This window comes from Scheffersomyces xylosifermentans, assembly GCF_036884685.1.
Source record: "Scheffersomyces xylosifermentans strain CBS 12540 chromosome Unknown RJT20scaffold_8, whole genome shotgun sequence".
Taxonomy (NCBI): domain Eukaryota; kingdom Fungi; phylum Ascomycota; class Pichiomycetes; order Serinales; family Debaryomycetaceae; genus Scheffersomyces; species Scheffersomyces xylosifermentans.
The window spans coordinates 168,859-190,604 of record NW_027042946.1 but is presented as its reverse complement, the minus strand read 5'-3'; the positions used below and the strand labels follow the sequence as shown (position 1 = coordinate 190,604).

The window sequence follows — 21,746 nt, the reverse complement described above, 5'->3', positions numbered from 1 at the left end:
CGTCGCATTTCTTAATATGCGACAGCGTAAGCTACGGGCTGCCAGTTCAAGCAGATCTACGGTGTTATGAACCTTGAATTGAATCTTGAGATGTGTGTGTGTGTGAAGTTATAAAAATTCATTAGAATTCACGGATAATTGGGTGCCTGGGTTTTGTGAAGGCCATAGACACTCATCACTCGAATTGTAGAACAGGAAATAGTTGCTTTGTTCTGCGAAGAAGTACTGATCTTCAATTCAGTCTGTATCTATAAACCTTATATATGAATATGTATGTGTTAGAAAATCACAGTTTACGAAAAGCACAGTTTACCAGTAGTTGTAAACTTTGAATTAGTCTGGTAGTACCTGAGATCGACTTCAAAGTGCAACTAACAGCCTTAATTCCTATTTAAAGAATTCTAATTTTAGCACAATGAGTTACCCATCGAATACGAAACACAGTGGAGTATATTATTAACACGTTCCGTGACTAAGTCATGGAATACTACTGGCTACTACAACGAAACATCGTAAACCACTAGCAACGATAAGATATTATTGTGGGAAAATATTATTCTGCAAAGCCAAGTTCTTGGCAGGCGAAGAAAGTGCGATTTTTCAGATTGTTTCGGTTTTATATTCCACTTTCTCCGTCGTCGAAAAAGGAGAACAAAGTTCAACTGGGTGTTTGAAATCAGATATTGTTGAAGATACTGTTGAGAGTTAAATAGAAGAATTTTCGAGGCACGTGAACCCCAAAGACTGACGAACTACATTTGACAGCAATGAATATATTCTTCACAACGAAGTGTACTAGATCCTATGAATGCTTTATGCTAACTATGCACACTTGCGACCATCTATTTTTTGCAGCCAATAAAATAATGCAAAATTGTATTCCTGGGTCTTGGCAGACATGCTAAAAAGGATGCCCAAAATCAAAAGATTTCTTAAGAAGAAGAATACGCCAATCTCTTTCGCAAAAATAGAATCATTGATCTCTTCAGTAAATGCCGTTTCCCTAAAAATCAATCTTCGCCAAGAATAGGAGGGCCAAGAACTGATCGAAGGATTGTTAAAAATGTCAGTATACGATTGAGCATAGCCCTTTAGGATTATTTTAAAATGATCATGTGCTCCTGCCTGCAGAGATATAAAAAATATGCCCGATCTGGATTTAAAATTGCAGTCATAATTTGTACAATTGAGTACTTCATTATAAAGAGAGTTCTATAAAGTAGTTCATTTCCAATGTCTGGTAATTCTAAAGTAATACTAGGGTATGATGAAAGGATACAGTCACTTTGGCTCACTTTGACTTTTTATGTATCAGGATAAAAGAGTCTCCTTCTAACTTCGAGTGGTAATCATGTATTAAGATAGTAAGAACGTAAAAAAAGAGATACTTCTTTTAGTGGATGAATTCTAGCAGTGGGAGAGTACTTCAACAATAGATTCAAAATATTAAAGACAATAGCAATGCGAGAATTACTACAGCGCTGCTCAATAGCTTGCTTGAACTACTACCAGTGGGTACGGCAACGGGAATCTGTCCTATTGGTGACCGCAGGGACGAGACATCAGCTATAGTCCCAATAGGTTCAGTGGTATATGTAATTACCAGCTGTTTTTCTTCCAATGTTAAGCTATTTGGAACATTGAAATTCAAAGAAGTTGGACGGCTAGATTTTGACGGGGAAATTGTATCCGTCGTACTGTTCGGCATGCTGGTCTTAGCTCCATTAACTCCAGCCCCTTTGGTGATGACAGAGCCGGCCTCTATATTGTGTGTTAAGACTCCGGCTCCTTTAGTAATGATTGACCCGCCTTGGGTATTGTGTGTTAAAGCAGTTAGTGACTTGATTATGACGATATTATTGTGTTCTGTGTCGCTGAAGTCTTGAGGTCTTGTTGCTTCTGTAAGAATACCTTCATTTACCCCTTCCGAAGAGGAGACAATGACTGTTGATGTTAGCGTCACTGACGTCAAAGAATTATCATCAGCAAGGATATCGGCAGTAGTGATGCTGGCAGTGGAAATAGGACAATATGTCGTAGAAAAGGACCGTATATATGTAATAGTCTTTATTGATCCAGCTGGGCAGTCTTTTATCAACGATGGACATTCAGTAACCGTTAGTACTGTTGATAATGTTACAATTGAAGTGATAGTCGAACCAGCCTCATCATTGGAGACCACTTGGGTGCTCGAAATATCCAGGCTTGCGCTGCTAGTAAACGTGGAGGGGAATAAAGTAGACTCTGTTATCAGAGGGGTTGCCTCGTGATAAATATGTAACTGAACAGGTATACAATTCTGAGAAACCGATGACAATTGAAATTTCACATCATTATAACCACAGAAATAGAATACATCTTGGTTTTTTAAACTCAAAATTTCATCTTCACCGGCCCTTTTCTGTAGCTGGGTATTTCCATTCACTTCAATTGACCAGCCAGCACTTGGGTCCATGGAAAGCACAAATCCATTTGTATCAACATGAACGAAGAGTCCATAAATTGATAGTAAACCTCCCGGAATAGTCAATTGAAACGTTGAACCATTATCAAGTCCCGTGGTTATAATATTGCCTTCTGTCGTCACAAATTGATCGTACGTATATGGAGGTACCGCGATTGCTTCTAATTGAAGGTTTATGGTCGATACCGGAGACGAAGTGGAAGACAGCCCCGTAGAAGAAATATCCTCAGAATTTGTCGACGATGGCCCAATGGTATTGCTGGAGGAAGTGGTCACCGTACTGGATGCTGACCTAATGGTATTACTGGAGGAAGTGATCTCCGTACTGGATGGGAATTCAAGAGGAGAAGAACTTATTTCGGACAGGGTGTCACTCGGTATAGTCAATATTGAAGAAGTCAGGTTCAGATATGTAAACGAACTAGGAATGACGGATTCTAACGAGCTGGACTCACTAACTTCTGATGAAGCTGAGCTTGATGCATCAGTTCTTGACGTGGAAATGAAAACAGAGGAACTTGAAGAAGATTGAGTGGTTGAGCCAGTCAGCTCAAACGTATCTGGCTGAGCAGTACTACTGAATGATGTTGACAAAGTCCCACTTTCACTTGAGATTGAATCCATGCTTGTCTGTTCCAGGACAGTATCCGAGGTAGAAGATAATGATGTCTCGCTGGTCAGCAGTGTACGACTACTGAGTATTGAAGTCTCTTCTTGATCCAGTGATGACTGTTCATTGACTGTCTCAGATGAAGAAGTGGTTAGTGAGTTTCCAGAAATCAGCGAACCTACAGACGAGGAAGCACTGGGAGAACTTATCGATACAGATACCGAAGTTCCTGAAATTGTTGAATGCGAGCTCTTCAATGAGGTCTCTTCTGATTCCAGGGATTCTGTCCAGGACTCCGTTGATTCATAGGTGGTTGAAGTTATCGAGTTTGATGTCAGGGATGCGTATCCAGAAGAACTACTAGCAACGGAAGAAGGTATTGATAAAGACGTAGTGATACTCTGTGAAGACTTAGACAAATCAGACGATCCTTCTCTAGTGGAGTAGCTTGATGACGATGATATGTAAATTGAAGAATCATGTATAGACTCAATTGAATATTCGCTTGAAGTCTCCAGTAAGGATGACGAAGGTTCTCCAATTGATGATGTCGACAGTGATTCTAGGGCAGAAGACTTCGACACCTCTGATACGGAAATTGATATTCCTGATGAACTTAATGACAGACTCGAAGAAGATTGAAATGAGGACTCATAGGAAGATTCCGATTTATCTTCAGGGGATGAGAGGGATGTTGAAACGGATGAAGATGGTTCGAGAGACGCATCATTTGATTCCGATGCTATCGCTATTGATGAATCCGAAGTAGCCTCTGATGAAGACTCATCAAATGAGTGAGACAGAGAGAGATTAGTTTCACTGGTAGAAACCTCGGAGATATTGGATGATACAGATTGTGACAGGCCCGATTCAAGCTTGCTTGACGATTCACTCGAAGAAGCTCTTGTCAGCGATTCTGTTGAGAAGTTACTTGAAGATCCACTTGAGAATCCACTTGAGAATCCACTTGAAGCTTCACTTGAGAATCCACTGGAGGATTCAATTGAAGATTTCGTTGAGGATTCTGTTGAGGACTCCGTTGATAATTCACTTGAGAATTCACTTGAAGATTCACTTGAAAATTCACTTGAAGATTCCGTTGAGGATGCACTGGAAGATCCAATTGGAGATATTTCGCTGGAAGACTCAGTGGAAAACTCAATGGATGAATTAATGGAAGCTTCACTTGAGGTGTCATTGGAAAACTCACTGGAAGATACACTGGAAGATCCACTGGAAGATATTTCGCTGGAAGACTCAGTGGAAAACTCAATGGATGAATTAATGGAAGCTTCACTTGAGGTGTCATTGGAAAACTCACTGGAAGATACACTGGAAGATCCACTGGAAGATATTTCGCTGGAAGACTCAGTGGATGAACTTTCGCTAGAAGACTCAGAGGAAGAACTTTCGCTAGAAGATTCAGTTAAAGACTCAGCGGAAGATTCAGTGGAAGAACTTTCGCTGGAAGAATGAGTGAAAGAATCACTGGAAGACTCGCTAGAAATCTCGGTGGAAGATTCAGTGGAAGATTCAGAGGAAGACACAGTAGAACTTTGACTTGATGTGGAACATTCACTTGAGAAGTCACTGGAAGACTCTGTTGTGGATTCGCTGGATTCACTGGAAGATCCACTTGACGATTCACTTGAAGATTCACTTGAGGATTCCGTCGAGGATTCCGTTGCAGACTCATATGAAGACTCTAATGAAGGCAGTGTTGAGTATTCTGATGCAGACTCTGATGAAGACACTGCTGAGGAGTCTGAGGAAGACTCAGATGAAGAATTAGATGAAGTCTGTGATAAGGACTCATATGAAGACTCTGATGAAGACTCTGATGAAGACACATCTGACGACTCTGTTGATGATACGTTTGATGATTCCGTTAAAATAACCGTTGAATCATCAGAAGAAAATCCACTTTCAGACAGACTGGAAGAAACCGAGGGTTGACTCACTGAATCAACAAATTCACTCGTAGACTCACTAGGAGACCATGAGGAAGGCTCTGAGGAAAGCTGACTTCCTTCTTCAGAGGAAGATTCAGATACAATCGACTCAGATGAAGAGGTGTCTGAAGAACTGTCCTGAGAGTAACTTAGTGTCGTCAGTATTTGGGGAAAAATGGAACTAGTAGTGTACCAACTTCCACTCTTATCGGTTGTAACCAAAACGGATGCTGAATACGTGCTTTCATCAGTTACTGTCGTGATATACTCCGTGAAAGGATCAGGAGTGCCTGGAGCCAGGGCCAGATCGCAACCACTACAATACATGAGGGAGTTTGGGGGCAAGCTAGAGTATCCAACTCCATTGTTTCGAGCTGCAGGAGTAGAATATGTCGGCACATTGATGATGTGGAAGAATGACGGATTGTATCCAAGACCAATGTCAAATGAACTATTTATGTTTTTGCTACTGGTGAGGTTCAATAGCCCTGTGACTTCATCATAAGCAAAGCCCAACAACGTCTCTAGAATCCCGATTCTATTATAGTTTCCAAAATTTGCTACTGTCATTATATTGCTGCCTGGAGAGGCTAGGATCGCTGAATTTATTGTCAAAGAAGTTGTCATTGCAATGGTGATACTTTTATCAATGCTTCCTAACCGCAAATCCAAAGTTGAGCCAGGCAGTAACAGGATGCAGCCATTACCTGTAATGGCTTGCAGATTAGCTTTCAATGCAAAGATTGAGTTCAAACAGAGCGAGCCCGTGGATGTGAGTTCAAAATTTCCAGTAGTAAGATACACGAACTCAAACCCTGCTCCTTCTATGCTAAATAGCCCAGAGTTTACCACATTGGCGATATTAAAGATGCTATTAACTCCCAACTCAATGAAAAATGATCCCGAATTAGTTATTCCTCCTTCAGGACTGGAAGTACCAAATGTAAGGGAGTTAAGGTAGTTAAGAACGAAAGTTCCCTGATTGTTGATCGATCCGCCATTGAAGTCCATCTCCTCTCGAACCTGCTTTGAGAAGTAACTATAGAAAGTTCCTCCTTCTTCGATGTCAAAGTCGCTGTTCAAATTGACCTGTGAGTCAACGAATGTGATACTACCCCCAGAATCAACCGTTAATGCATCGTTGAAAGTCACATTTCTCAACACTGTGTTATCGCTTACTGTGAGTGCATTAGCTAGTTTTGCAAGTAATAAGCAGACAAATGCTAGAACTTTAAACATTTTAAAGACTTCTGATGGACGCATATTGCCTTACAAAAATGGCCCTACAATCAAATCATCGGCTAGAAAGAAATTGGCTCTTTATAAGTTTCTTTATGTTCCCTCGGGGTTATTTTTTTTGCAATTCGTATATTTTTTCCCAGATTGACTGCAGAAGATGGTGGGGATTTCTTGGCATCGCCATGCGGGCTCGTATCGAAATGCAGACACAAAGGTCATTTGGAAAGGTTTATATCTATCATTGCGATGTTTATCGTTGTTTCGAACTCGCATGGATAGAGCAGAGGAGGGTTGTAGAGGAGGTTGGAGAAATTCTTAAGAAGGCATTACTCTCATAAATAGACTGTAATTACGGCAAATTCTTTGATTTGAAAACCGAAAACCTCATACTGGTATACGAACAATTCATAGTATAGTGATGGGTTTATCTACAAGCTGGGGATGTGATAATTTCATATCGATGACAAAAAAAGTTTGCATTGAATGCAGATCTACGCGGCGCTTCAAACTTAAAATATCTTTAAAAGTCATTCTTGGCGATCACTCTCTCGTATCTTTCAGATTTAGATTCCTTCAAATTTAGTTGGTGTGTAACGAATATTTAAATTTATGGATAATGTATTTGCCATATTTTTTTGCTTAATGCTATCTATCTGGCAACTAGCTCTGTTAAAGTAGCTGAAGATTGAACGTTTCACTACTCACTGTAACGATGTTCTGTAACATGCACCAATTTCAATCTCGTAAAACTGCAATATACACAATTCACCACAATTACGATGGTCTAAGTGCAGGACGTTCAACTTCCCAAGCCCCTGAGACTTAATTGGGATAGAGAGAAGGACAGTTTGCCACATTTCGGTAAGCTACCAGTTGCTACTCGTCGAAGCAAGAATTGTCTAAGCCGTTAATGCCGGGTTTGAATTGTACAGAACTACATGGCACACTCGATTGTCTAACATAGCAAGGAAAAGTATGAAAATACTGGAAGCTCTATGATCTGATCGTACAGTAGCCGAAAACAAACATGTTCTGCATATAATTATGAAATGCATAATCGATGAAGATGCAGGTTATGTGATTACCCGCCGGTTCAATTTCTCTCCTCTTCCTCTCATGCAAAACACCAATGAAAAGCAGTATTTGTAAGTGATAGTATCGACGTGAAGGAGTAAAACTACCTAAATAATTACCAATTAGAAGAAGAGCTTAGCACCAATGAGAATAAGCGAACGTAGTCGAAATGATACGCCTGGCATTTGAGATAAGAAAGCCGTACGTACGCCCAAAGAACCATAGTCTATATTCGTTCACTTGCGATCGGAGGGAATACCACATGATAAAGCACGGTGCACCAAATCAAAGGTAGGATAATAATCATTATTATTCACGGTATTCTATTTTATAATTTAATTAAATATTATTTTACCTAAACCGCACTATCATATTCCAGAATGAGTTTCTATGTAAAATATTCTTTGTGTAACAGTTGGTACCTCTATTACCAAAAGTGAGCCCTAAACCTGAGTTCTATAACGAAGTGGAAGAGAAGGAAGATATCATTTTGGGTTGGAGCCGTAGTCGAAGTGTAAGTTAAGAGCTCTCAACGGTGGGTGAGGGAGTGTAATTTAAGTTTGAACGAATTCAATTATTTATTATACTGAAGGCATTGCTATTCTAATATGACGTTGCGATTTTACCCCCATCCCTAAGTTAAAAGGTGAGCTTTAAGAGAACGCTTTTATCAGAAAGAAAGTATGGGGGCGGTGAAGAATCTTTCGGCACCTTCTTTGAGTTTCTACAATAAAATCTAACTTTTTCTCTGGCAAATCTTTTTAGATGTGTCTGAAGAAAGATGCGTCATGAAGCCGACCAGATAAGAAACTTATCAGAGAATAAGCTTTTTTATTGAATTTTTTAATACGAGAGATGTAAACAATCAACTTTCAAAGAATGCATACTCTACTGTACTTTACTGTACTGTGAGATAGCTTATGTCAACAATTCATGGCCAAGACTGTTATAGATCATTCAATGTAGCATTCACTTTAGCATCCAAAGACGATCAATGTGGAAATAAATAAATTATTCAGATGAATGTCGCACCTCTCTTAAATAGACTTCCTTTTGATAGCACTAAAATTTGAAGTTTCAAAGAAGATTGACAAGATGGAATGGAAAGTACTCCAAGCGTGAAAGTGTTCGAAGAAGTGAAAAGTACTTCGAGAGGTGGAAGTACTCCGAGAGGTGGAAAGTATTCAAAGAGGTGAAAGTACTCCAAGAGGTGAAAAGTCGTGAAAAGAATTCCTGTAAAACATTATATATTAACCTTACTAATTTGTTTTAAAGTGCTTGTATAAAGATAAAGTGCTCTATAATCATGAAGGCTATCTATAATCATGACGCCTTTCTATAACCTAATGCCTTTCTATAAAAATTCTTGGGTTTAGTGGTTCAACTTTTAGGAGTCATTTCAATTCATAGAAACATGCAATACATTAGCTTCAGCTTAAATGCATCTAAGGGACAGAATGAAATGTGCCTTCTCCCCATCTACAAGAATGAGCTTCCATTATTGAATGATAATGTCAAGTCGTCCGATTCTGTTGCTACAGGTAAGTTTTAGAATTGGGGCATTACTTGTGGATTTATAAATTTATAATGGCTATAATGACTATGATGGCTTCTATGACTTCATTCCATTTCTAAGCACAACTAAAGGCAGTGAAAAGAATGTTGAATTAATTCTTCATAAATGGAAGCAGACTCTTTTTGCAACCTTTGTGATTCTAGAAAACAAGGTATTCTTCCCAAGGAATCTTTCTCTTTCGAACTTTTCATCAAATGCTGAAATTGCTCGAGAATCTATCACCAGAGAAGGTAAGTATACCTCTGTCTACAATAATTCTGATAGATATTCCGACTCTTGTGAGTACTTTCATTGTTGTTCAATGCTACAAAAGAGTTTTTTGAACTTTGGAAACTTATCACGCTCATCCATAGCATACATGAGAAGTTGTTTATCTGAACATTTACAGTACACTCTAGCAATTTCTCAAGCAATTCTGGTTCACCATTTCTACGTGATTTGTGAGTTGCTTTGTCTTTCATAGACTTCACCGACAACTACAACTATCCCATCATCATCACAAATAGCTCCAAATTTGGTCCATTTTTCTGAGCGGCGAGAGAGGTTACGTGAACAGGCGTATTCTATTCCCACTGATTTACCAGCCAAAGCAACTCTTCACATCATTGTTTAACTAATTTCCCAACCAGTATAACCCCACAAAACCCCCATAAACCCCCTAACCAGTGAAGTCAGTCCATATTACTGCGTCATGGATCTCTCCATATGCACTACTTCTCCCTTTTGGGAACCCAATATAAAAATGCCTTTTAATGATAAAATTAACTATTGTTCTTATGGGTTCTTCCTTAGTCTTTGTGAAGTAGAAGAAGTGAGGACATAGAAATCGCAAGGATGGCAGCGGCAAACTCGCAACTGAGTTTGGCAAAATTTGCGTTCAACATCTACGGTTCGTTGAACCATCAAACTCCGCCTCTAAGCAGCGTCGAAGGCTCGACTTCTCCAGCTTCTTCTTTCAGCTCAACGAAATCGGCATCGATAATACCAGAGAATTTCAATTATCGAAGTAATAAACTTGTATTCAACTGCGAAAGGGAAGTTACCACGCTTTCACAGCTCAATTTCCCGCTCAATGTCGTCAATTCGTTCCAATCGTCAGAGAATGAATTGGCCCACCACGTAATCATCGGAGGACGGAATTACTTGAAGATATTGGCACTCAGTGAAGACCAGTCGAGGATCTTGCAGGACATTAATGTTCTAGAGCAGGGAACATCGATATATGGGAATTCTAGAGTTCCTACAACGAATAAACTAAACAATATCAATACAGTGAAAGCTCAATCTGATACAATAGCGTGTGGTTTATCGAATGGACTCATCACTATCTACAAGGTAAGTCACAGCGGTAAATCAAGGCTTATCCAGAAGTTCTCTGATCACAAGAGATGTATCAACTCATTGGATTTCTTGGGAGCCAAAACACTATATGATACTCCCAATCAACTTATTTCTGGCTCTCAAGATGGTTCTATAAAGCTATGGGATCTCAGATCGAGCTCTCCTCGTGCTATGTTAACCATAGTCTCCAGTTCTCACTCAGATCCTATCCGTTCCTGTCAATATTCACCTCATTCAATGGTACGAAATAAGATTACTGTCCTTTCTGTTCATGATTCCGGAGCTCTTTGCAAATTCGATATACGGTCTGGAGGTGCCAATGGGTCTGCTGCTCAGTCAGCAACTTATTCGCCAGAAAGAAAGTGGAATATTCATACTGGTCCAGCACTTTCGCTTCATATTCATCCAGAACGAGAATACGTAGTAACAGGAGGAAGAGACCAGAAGATCTGTGTTTTCAACTATGGAGATTCACAGACTTCCAATAGAATTACTCCAGACGACACCATCAACACATATGGTCCAGTAATGAAAGTGAGGTGGTGTATGTATCCAGACTCAGCTGCTGCTCAGCAATTTGGAGAAGCTCTCGATACGTACCAACAAACCAATGAATTCCCTAAATTTGAAGATAAACTCAGTTACGACGAGAGGGAAGCGTTGTATTCATATTCGTCTTCTTCAAGAACAAATTCACTTAAAAACTATGATTTAGCATGTCTGTATTTGAATGATGACTCAACAATAAGCATCTACAACCTCAACAGAAAATACATACCCAAAGAGGTGATCACATCATCATCTAACAAACCATTCCAGAACTTTATTTGGGCACATAACAACAATTCTTCTAGAAAGATTTGGACTATTACAAAGTCCAACGTTTTCGCAACCTACGATTTGGATTTCCATGATAGCGTCTTGGATTCAGAAGTCTCCAGGCCGTTGGAAGAACTTACTAATGTCGCAATGGCTTGGGACAATGGCTTTAGTGATCTCTGTATAGCCAATCAGGAAAAGTATGAATTTGAGATCACCGAGGTCGATTCTCAGACGAGTGACTCCGACGGCGTAGACCCAATAGAGGGAGAATACGGTTCGCATTATAGAAGTACAAGCAACAGCGTTGTGATAATGGACGATAATGAATTGAGAAGTTTTGATCAAATTTCCCCAGGCTTGGAGACGGAAATGTCAATGAGTTTTAACAATAATAAGACCTTTGCTGTGGGTTCCCTTCCAGGAGGTTCGAAATATGCTCCAGGTTCCAGTGCCACAGTGCCGTCTCCATTGGAAAAGCCACCCCTCTATCGTTCAAGTACTCACTACTCTCTTCATATGGCCAAATCGCCTTCTCCAATACCGCAAAGGAGAGGATCTGCTACATTCAATTACTCAGAGTCACAAACTAATCTTTCTGGGATTACGATGCCAAGGCCAAAACTCACAAGGAACTTATCTCAAACTACCCAGGATTCCAGTATTTCAATTGGGTCAGCCCCGCAACCTTCTATGAGTCTCTTAAAGCAAAAGAAGTCGTTTCAAGTGAATCATGCTTCCCCATACTTGGTTCCACTTTCGTTGCCATTGCCATTAAATGACGACGCAGCGTTTGAGGCTTTATCTAATAACTACTTAATTTCCATTCCAGACGGCTTCAATTTGGTTGATGTGTGCCTCTTGAATGCCAGTGTTGCTGCAAGTGCTTATAGATACCGAGAATGCCAAGTTTGGAAGGTATTGGCTGTGAGTTTAGAAGACCAATATGTTGACTTGGATGACGTAACGAACTTCTTGGATGAGACCGTAGAACAAGGTTCAAAAGAGCAGGCAGGCGTCAAGAAGGATGAAGCGGATGAAGACCAAAAAGATGTTAAATCCATTCTGTCAGATTTGGGTAACTTTGTCGGCTCATACAATTCTAATTCTACTCTGACAACTAATTATGGAGGAATGGGATCCACTGGGGGATCGGTAGGTGCCAAAGCTAGTAGCATGGAATCAATAGCTCAGGAAAATCCAGCGATGGGATCCTCTGTGGAATCAGAAACTAAAACACATCCTCCCTCTGGTAACTTGATGGATATGATCAACCTGAGCAGAGTAAACAGTTTTTCCACTAATATTAGTCCAGCAGGTTCCAACTTATTCCTCAGAGTTCAGCCTGAAGATAAAACCGTAGACAAAAATGAGAGTGCTATCTTGGATGACGATGAAGTGGATTCTGGGCAGCCTGATCTTCAACCGAAGCTGTCGAAGACATCACTTAATCGTCGTAGAAGCTCGCAGTTAGTTGTGACAGATTCACATATCGATAGAACAGGACAGGCTTCTCCGATTGCCATTCTTTCACCATCAAGAAGTCATTTCCCTTCAGCAGATCACTCTCCACATAGTGCATTCTTACATACGCAGCACTCAAGAGACTCCCGCTCGTCCTCCTTTGCTGGTCAAAGAGTAGCAAGCCGTTTTGGGACTTCCTATCATACTTCAGAAGACTTGGACAACGAGAATTTGAACATATTAAATAACGCTGCAACGAATTCCAGTCCGTTATCATCAATGCCAACTCAATTTTCTCACCCCAGTGGAAGCCCTAATAATGTCAGTCATCATTCTCATCAATCTATACCGCATCATTCTCATTATGGAAGTGCTGGTGCCATCCATGGATCTTTTCTGTCCCGAAGAAGTTCTGCTGTTCCATCATATGGGTTTCAGAGGCCAAAATTCGCGGGAGGAAACGCCATTCCTGAAGGAGAGGATGATAACGGTAAGTCAGAACAACTTAACGATGTTAAAGAAGGCTCTCTTTTAAATGATATCGCTGACAGAGCCACTAACAAATCGGAATTGACTAAGGCTATTAAAGAAGAAGTCAATGAACATCTGCTAAAGAAACCCTGGATGACTGAAGACCTTATCGAGAAAGCATTAGCCTACGCCACCAATCAAGGTGATATTGTATTATGTGCTACTTTGGCCATTTTGTTCTTTGATTCATACAACTCTGTTATTTCGGAGACTTCCTGTTTGGAGTGGTTATCTTTATATGTTGAAATTCTCCATAGAAAGCGGTTGTTTGTCAATGCTATACACGTTGTCAACTGTGCTCCGAAGGTTATTATGTCTCAATTGAAGAACTTGACTTCCGGTGAAGTAGATCTTCGCTTCTTCTGCTGTTGGTGCCAGAAACTACTTGTCAATGAAAAAACGAAGCACAAAGAAAACAATGAAGAATTCGGTTATTGGTACTGTGATGAGTGTTCCAGAAAGCAACTGAATTGTATATACTGTAACGAACCATGCAAGGGATTGACTGTGGTAGTCAGCTTAAAGTGTGGTCATCGGGGTCATTTCGGATGTTTGAGAGAGTGGTTTGTGGAGGATGAAAACGTCGAGTGCCCTGGAGGGTGTGATTATAATGTATTATAGACTATATGGGGTAAATATATGGGGTAATGTCTCAGAAATAGATAAGATTCATTACAAGAGTATTTCTTAATAATTACAATATCTTTTACCAAATTGTGATTCTATTAAATATTAAATATTAGTATTATAGGCATTGACCTACCCGTAAATGGCTCTATATCAACACAACATCGCCTATCTCTATATATCTCCTGATCAAGCTGTATTTCACTACATAAATACCATTTTCCTCGAGCTCTAACTCGTCTTCTTCTCCCAAAGGTATTATAATACCAGCCTTCGTCACTGACTTTATAAATACGGGTTGGTTCACATCTGGCGTTACAATCATGGACTCTCCTCCAGTAGTATCGTCTAGCAACGTGAGTGTGTGGGGCATCTTCTTCAAGAAGCAGTTGTTATACAATTGAGTCAATATCTTGAAATGCTGGTGCATGTACTCTGTTTCTTCTCGAGATAACAAAGAAGAATTCGATTCCTCGGCATCGGCCGTTTCGTTTATATAATGTATGGTGAACTTATCTATTTTGGACAATCTTGTTCTAAGATAGAGTCGTACTAAGTAGTTTATTCTTTCTACGTCGGTTTCTATGATCATCAACTGCAATTTGAAGTCTCCAGAGACAACTCCGGATTGAGCATTCAAATCACCGTATTCATGGGAGTCCAATAAGTACTGCTGTTGATTAGATATCTGTTCTAACACTTGGGTCATGAGTTCATGTTTGTAGGGTAAGATTTCGGGAGCCATTCTCTCGTTGAGCATTGCTGTGACGAGTTCATCGTAGATATTAGGTGTTGAAGAAGATAGTTTCTTCTGTTTCTTCAATGATGCTTTAGAGGAGTTATCGAACTCCTGTAAGATGTCGTCAATATCCATGTTTGAAGCCATTTTTGTTGCTGAAAAGTGTGAAATATTGGTCTTAGTTGGGTTTTCTATGATTATGAGTCTTTTGGAAGCAATTAAACGCGTGTTTTATCATTCATTCAATGGTATAATCGATGGTGAATAATTCAATGAGTTTGAAAAATGGCTATGAATTGTAGAATAAACGCTTCTAGACGGTGAAAATTAATGCTTTAAGTGGATATTCTATGATAGTGGGACAGCCTCTATTCATAAGATATGTTTAAATGACTCTTTTCGCTTTGGAACTCCTGTTTCTACACCCATAAAGACATCTGAAGGAACCCATTTTCATCGGTATAGAAATCGTTTATGGCAAGAGACTGCGAGAGAGGGTATTTTTGCAGGTTTGAGGGGGGAGTGATTGAAGTTTTTGCAGGATTTTTTTTTGTATGGTGAGATTTGGAGAAATGGCAAAAGAAGGGAGTGGTGGTGTTATGTATGAAGTGCTGAGGAGAGATGTTGATGTTGAGGTCGATTGAAGGGGAGGAAGAAGGGGTCTAGAAGAGTGTGAAATGTAAGAGAAATGTGGGGTTTTTTGTCATGAAAAGTTGCATTTTGTGGTAATAAATTGGGGTTTAACCAGTGCTTTTGCAATCGTTAACTATTAGAATTGACATTTTGAACTAGTAATTTTTAAGCTAATTAGATCTTTCTGTGTTCATGTAGTCACTTCTTAACTATCATATATGCTTTGCTTAATAACTGCGATGAAGAACATTCACTATAATCAAAGCTGTGATCATGAATGGACATTCTTCGCTATGTATTCTCTTACTATGTATACTGTTCACTGTGAACTCTCATATCTTGTATACTCATCATTATGTAAATTCTTCACTATATACTCTTAACTATGACCTCGCTTAACGATGAGGATCCCGATATAAACTATCTAGATACTTAACTATGGACAGTCTTAACTACGTGAATTCGTCACTGTGTGAGTTCTTAACTATGTACTTGGTTACTATGGACATTCTTCACTATGAACTCTCTTACTACATATATTCTTAAACAATATATATTCTATAACTATGTACTCTCTTTACTATGTTTACTCTTATTATGTGCTCTCTTACCATGTTATAAATTCATCACTATGTAAATTATCTTAAATATGTGCCCTCTTAATTTCTTAACTATGTGATTTCTTAACTTCTTAACTATGCAAATCCTTAACTATGCTCTCTCTTAACTATGTACACCCTTAACTATGTGCGTCTGTGTTTACATTCTTTCGCTGCAAAGTCTCTTTCTTTTCTTCTTTCTTCATTTATCTCTCTTCTTTCTTCTTTCTTCTTTCTTCTTTCTTCTTTCTTCTTTTCTCTTCTCTCCTCCAGACCAACTTCTATCACACCCCACAGCATTGCTATCAAACAATTCACACCAAACACCACACAACTCACTCCCCATCACAATGGACCGACAGTCCCTACTAGAACAGAAAAAGAAGCGCTTACAAGAACTCAAGCAAAGACGTCTCGCCGGCGCCTCTTCCGATGAATCAGTAGATCAACTCTTAGAACAGATCCAACAGCGATCGATATCCCTGAGCCAATACAAAAGGGGAATAGAAATCGGAATCCAGGTCGACTTGGAACTGTTACGACCAGGGAATAGTGCTGGTACTAACACTGCCTTTACAAATTCAGTGAATTTTCAGCCAGTGCCAACGAAACCAGAGAAAGAATGCCCCACTTACGATAAGGCAGTACAAACATCAGATATAAGCGATGTTTTACCAGAAAAAGAGGAAGATGTGGGTTCATTAGCTAAAGATGCTGCAAACACTTCTACGGAACCTTCCCAAAAAAACTCAACTACTACGGAAGTTCAATTGGCTACCAGATTCGACCATCGTCTACTCAACGAACTGTTGAAAGAATCTATAAAACTCTTGAATAAAATCAAAAATGTGGAAACCGTTGATCTCAGCAAGTATTCCAACCAATTAAATGGTGAACAAAAAGACTCTATAAATGGGAAAGATAAAGGAGAGCTGCCTTTTCAGTTAGTTGCAGAATCAAAGAAGATCCAGAATCGGTTTGTCACTTCAATTGACTATTCAACTCACTTTCCCCAATTGGTGGTTGTAGCGTACTACCTGACTCTGAAAGCGAAAGAAGGTGGACTCCGTGATACAACGTCATCTGATCCCCTGGGTCTTTCCATAGTATACTCCATCAACAAGGGCACTTTGTTTCCGGAGTACATCTTGCATTCTACATTACCAGTTCTGGTGATTCAATTTGATAGAAATGATTCGAAACGTGTCATTGGTGGATTACTAGACGGAAAGATCATCATATGGGACTTGAAGACTCACAACTCGACATCTGTACCCATTCTTCCTCAGCTCTCCACACCTACTTTCTCTGCTACGGCGAATAAATTCGATACATCATCTGGATTGAAGTTCAAGCATCATATACACCCAATTGTTTCAATCATACAAGTAATTTTGGCCGGAAATAATTCCATAGTGTCGGTCTCTGTTGATGGTATAGTTAATATCTGGTCTTCCAGCTTCCTTGCATCTCCTAAATCGGACTCAATACAATTGCATATACCAAAGAATGTGTCGGACACCTTGAAGACAACAGCCCCCTTATCCGTTTCTCTGGCACTTTTGCTTGGTGAACAAGCACTGTCAGGAACAGACGAAATAGAATTTATCAATCGCATCATTTTATCTTCTCCAAATGGAAATCTTTATGTTATGAACACTAAAGAAGAGAAGGGATACATAGATAAGACCTTGTCGTTACCAAAGACTGAAGCAAAATCATGGTACTCTTCCTCGGCAATTGCAATCGGTAAATTTGAGGGTTCCAAGGATCGTAGCTATATAATTTCTAGTCACCTGGACTGGTCATTAAGAATCTGGACTGTGGATAGAACTACACCGGTTGCCATTATACAAGGACTGGATGTTGTAGAAAGATTTGCTGTACGACCTGGCGATCGTTTTCAAATTGTTACTTTGAGTATTGTAGATGCAAAGCCGTTATTGAAGTTTTGGGACTTAGAAAGTCAATTATTCAGTCCTATTGCTGAGTTGTTTGTGGGACAAGAGAAGAACATCGTGACTAGAGTGGAATTCAATCCACAAGGTGACAACGTAATACTAGGGTATAAAGATGGATCTGTGGAAGTTTGGGCTGTCCCTGAAAATGTGCTTCCTCAAAAGAAGAAGCTGGAACTTGATAATGGATTAACACATTACCTAGAACACATTCACAAGTGAATTCTACGATTGATGTGAAAAATGTATAAAGAAATAGTAATACAATTAATTAATAAAGTACATAGTATACGAATGCAATGATTAGTGAACTAGGCGTTACAGAGTCTAGTGTGGATTAAAGGAAGTTGTGGAAGAGTCTGTCTCTCGATCTTATATCTATGCGTCCTCCCAACTCAGTCTCCTGAGACTCTTGTTGTAAATCCACACAGTCATTTGTTGCCAAGACCAATAACTCGAAGAAACACCTCGTAGCTTCTCTTCTTTGATTCACTTTCTTAGTTTCATCATGCCTGTTAACAAGCCCTAATGGATCTTTGGTATTGTCCTTCTCATTGATATGTAAATCTGCTTCCATAAGTTTATCCAAGTCAGTGGTTTCATCATTGGAAAATATGTCACGAAGATTTTCAGCCACTTGAATTGTAGACTTGGCAATGCTATCGGAGGATCTCTCTTCTTCAAGATCATCGGATTGAGATGGCAACTGCTCTGGCTGAATCTCATTATTTGTATCGTTCTCAAAATCTGGCAACGACAAATCGAAATCAATATCATTGCTGAAGTCATTAAAGTCATTTTCATTCTCGAACTGTAAGTTGTGTTGTTCTTCTAATTCCTGTTGTTGTTTTGACAACTCTAAGCATCTTTCTTGAAGCTGAGCATCTACATTCCATATCTTTCTTCTCTTATTTGTCATAGGGTTAGCCAACTCTTGAATCAATTGAAGCTTTTCAGATTCGGTAAGGTTTACCGTTATGTAACCGTCTTCAAATCTCGCATCCAATAAGGACTGTTGGTTATCCTTTAAAGTCTGGATTGAGATTCCATCCAAATCTTCCAAAGAATCTATTTTCAATTTACGTTTATTGGTGATGATCTCACCGTCCTCAGTGATTCCAGTCCTTTTGACTCTTGGACGTCTTTCTACAATTTCCGGTGGAGTAACTGCTTCATGTGGAGTTTCAGCCATTTCAGTGTCACCCACGAGACCTGGCTCATCGATGGTTTCCAATGGATTACCAAGATCGAAGTCAAATGGTTCCGTATTGTTACCATTGTCCTTATTGAAATCCAAAACAGACATATCCGAGTCTTGGTTTTGAATTTGTGATGCGTTTCTTCCCACTTCTATGGATCTGTCGCAGCCTTCGTCATCTCCACCCATGTCTAAATCAAAGTCGAGTTCGAGATCCACGTCTCCTGGTGTTGCCGGATCAAGGGTTTCATTGAATCTAGGGTATTCAATAGACTGATCAAATGTAAAACTGTCTTCTTGTGAATTGTGTCTCTGACTGAAAATGCCTACACCTCCTCCATTGGAAGGAACGTCGTCGTCCAAGTTTAAGTCATCTTGGTATAACAAGTCGAAACGCGTAATTTGATCTTGCAATGTGATACTTTTGACATTTGAGATAATGGTATCACGAGGGTTCAAGTTGATCTGGTTGGAGATGTTATCAGAACCTAATTTGACGCCACTGGCGTATTTGAATGAAGTCTTCAATTTCAAGAGAATGTCACTGACATCATCTAATAAGTACTTTGTCTTTCTAGAATAGATACGGACTATACCCAAAAGCAATTGTCCTGAGAGTCGAAGTGTGATACTATTGTCTTCTGCTGTGGATTGTGAAGCTGAGTAGCTAATTGAGTGATTAGAAATGAAATCTGTGGACTTGACGATAGACGTGTTTAAGAGCTGTTGTTTGGTGAGTTTCTTGTCATAGTTTGCTGCAAGCCATACGTAGCCCAAGGGTCCTTGTTTCGAGATGAGAGTGTCTGAGTACATGTTGATAGCAATTGTTAGCAATATTAGCGATGACTCCCTCGATGGTTATGTCCAACTACCACTTCTTACCTGCCAATTCAAGAAGAACGACATGAACATTAAATTACATTCGTTAACAAAAGGATTCATTCTCGAGAAATGTAAACAACGCGCAAAAAGATGCCTGATGAAAGAAAAGAGGAAAGCGCGCGTTTTTGGTGCGAGGGAGATTCGGTGGGATGGTGTCACGTGATTTGGTTCGAAGGGAATGATTGGAGACAATGGAAGTGGAAATGAGAAATGAGGAGTGAGAAGAAGTGCAAAAAGGAGACATGAGACATGAGACATGAGGAAATGGGAGGAGGAGGGAAAAGAGGACTTGAGACATGAGAAATGAGACATGAGAGAGAGAGGACATTTTTGAAAAGAAGGAATGCTGTGGATTTGCAACCAGTTTTGGAGACATTACCGTTGACATTCAATTTGTGGCATTAGAAAGAAGAGAACTGAGAGTCAACAGATGAGAGAGTGTTGAATTGGGAGTGTAGAGTGAATTGGGTGAATTGGGTGACTCATGTAATCGAGAGAATCGAGTGAAGTGAATGAATCATGTGAATCGTGAAAGATGTGAAATGATATGAGCTTGTGCCAATGTGTTTTACAGCCCCCTATAAGAAAGTAGAGAGAGAATGGAATATCAATGGCGTGTGTTATATTAAGCAATACAAAGAGTATGCTTACTATGCGTCGTATTACCTTGTCTGAAGAGTTACGATTCGATCCGCTGATTAAAAATGCAGAATGGACGAATTATATTATATTTCTATGGCTAGTTCTAAATAAATTCTCTAAGAAATGTAAAGCATTACAATCAGTTACTCTTACTAAATGTCAGTCTGGCACCATTTCCTTTTCTATGCTGTGCTTAGAAAGGAATCTCAGAACCATCGTAACTCCAGAAGAAACCACTTTGCTCTTCCTTCAAGTCGTCAAAGAGCTTCTTCATAGCCGTAGGACTTTGCTCACTGGTGATTACCAGGGCGTCAATAGCACTAGTAAACTCTGGATTGTTCTTCTTGATAGCAGAAACTCCGAAGTTACCCATTTCAGTAGCGACAGTACCAGGATGAACGGCAACGACAGTAAACTTATCTGCCTTCAACTCAAAGCTCAACTCTTTGACTGAGTAGTTAAGAGCGGCCTTGGATTGACCATAAGCACTAGTTGAGGTAGGGAAGAAGCTAGTTATGGAAGCAGCAATAGTGGAGGTGAAAATGACCTTTCTTGTTGTTCTCTTCAAAAGGAGCTTGTGTAACTTTTGGTAAACCAATATTGGACCCAAAGTGTTGGTGTAGAAATGTTCTTCCCAGACTTCTTTGGAGCATCAAGAACGCCGAAGAAGGCGTCAGCATGGCTCCATTGGAGACAAAGACATCAATTCCATCGGTAATCTTAGCAAGAGTCAAGAGTTGCAATGGATTCGGAGTCAGCAACATCGAGCTGGATAATTTGAACATTCTTGTTCTTTTCAGCTAAAGCCTTCAATTCAACTGCCTTTTCGACGTTACGAGCAGTAGGAATGATGAAGTTTTGAGCACCTTCGTCGCTGTATTTCTTAACCAATTCAAATACAATACCACGGTTAGCACCAGTTATGAAGTAGTTGCGGAAGTCATTTTGTTGTTGTTTGGTAGTTGAGTTAAAAGTATTGTTGTTTATCTTCAGAAGTCTGTTGATAGAGAACAGTACACATTTTGACAATTGATGAAGTATTCCTCTTTCTTTTATACTCTTCTCGATTAATAGGTTCCTTATTTTATCACCATACACTTCCATTTGCTACTATAGAAAAGTACTTTTTGCAACTCTGTAGCATGCTAATTAGTAATACATCAACATCACATCAACATCATCACTTTGTATTTCGCAGCTGCTGCAGTTGGTTGCCTATTTTGGAATTTGGATAGCGGAATCTTTATCCGTTGATTAGAAAGCAAGTGATTCACAAATTCTTGGTTATTGTAATCAGATTTTGACGTAAAATTGTATGTTCAAAGATTTTTCTGGCTTTAATTCCTCTCCTAGGAGTTATTCCCGAATAGGGATTGCATTGGTTGCAAATGTTTTCTC

The 21,746-nt window shown here is 39.5% G+C and overlaps 6 protein-coding genes across 6 annotated transcripts; 2 read left to right on the top strand and 4 right to left on the bottom strand. All coding sequences in view use genetic code 12, as the record gives it.

The window, feature by feature from the left end:
* Positions 1–1,290: 1,290 nt before the first annotated feature.
* RJT20DRAFT_62378 (uncharacterized protein) lies at positions 1,291–6,486 on the bottom strand. The gene has a single exon (XM_064920989.1). The coding sequence runs from the start codon at positions 6,287–6,289 to the stop codon at positions 1,439–1,441; it is 4,851 nt and encodes a 1,616-aa protein (XP_064771767.1). The 5' UTR covers positions 6,290–6,486; the 3' UTR covers positions 1,291–1,438.
* Positions 6,487–9,716: 3,230 nt separating this feature from the next.
* On the top strand, positions 9,717–13,764 carry RJT20DRAFT_131034 (uncharacterized protein). Its single transcript, XM_064917915.1, has one exon. It carries the CDS (start codon positions 9,750–9,752, stop codon positions 13,689–13,691), a length of 3,942 nt encoding a protein of 1,313 aa, XP_064771766.1. The 5' UTR covers positions 9,717–9,749; the 3' UTR covers positions 13,692–13,764.
* A 24-nt stretch (positions 13,765–13,788) lies between these two features.
* On the bottom strand, positions 13,789–14,979 carry SLD5 (DNA replication protein). Its single transcript, XM_064917914.1, has one exon. The coding sequence runs from the start codon at positions 14,581–14,583 to the stop codon at positions 13,846–13,848; it is 738 nt and encodes a 245-aa protein (XP_064771765.1). The 5' UTR covers positions 14,584–14,979; the 3' UTR covers positions 13,789–13,845.
* An 874-nt stretch (positions 14,980–15,853) lies between these two features.
* RJT20DRAFT_62364 (uncharacterized protein) lies at positions 15,854–17,906 on the top strand. The gene has a single exon (XM_064920987.1). The coding sequence runs from the start codon at positions 16,019–16,021 to the stop codon at positions 17,846–17,848; it is 1,830 nt and encodes a 609-aa protein (XP_064771764.1). The 5' UTR covers positions 15,854–16,018; the 3' UTR covers positions 17,849–17,906.
* MCD1 (kleisin alpha) lies at positions 17,907–19,768 on the bottom strand. The gene has a single exon (XM_064920988.1). The coding sequence runs from the start codon at positions 19,635–19,637 to the stop codon at positions 17,964–17,966; it is 1,674 nt and encodes a 557-aa protein (XP_064771763.1). The 5' UTR covers positions 19,638–19,768; the 3' UTR covers positions 17,907–17,963.
* Positions 19,769–20,205: 437 nt separating this feature from the next.
* Positions 20,206–21,452, bottom strand: RJT20DRAFT_148381 (SDR family oxidoreductase; the record flags this gene model as incomplete). Its single annotated transcript, XM_064918977.1, has 2 exons — positions 20,206–20,987; positions 21,074–21,452. The coding sequence occupies 2 exons, from the start codon at positions 21,450–21,452 to the stop codon at positions 20,542–20,544; spliced, it is 825 nt and encodes a 274-aa protein (XP_064771762.1). The 3' UTR covers positions 20,206–20,541.
* Positions 21,453–21,746: the final 294 nt, after the last annotated feature.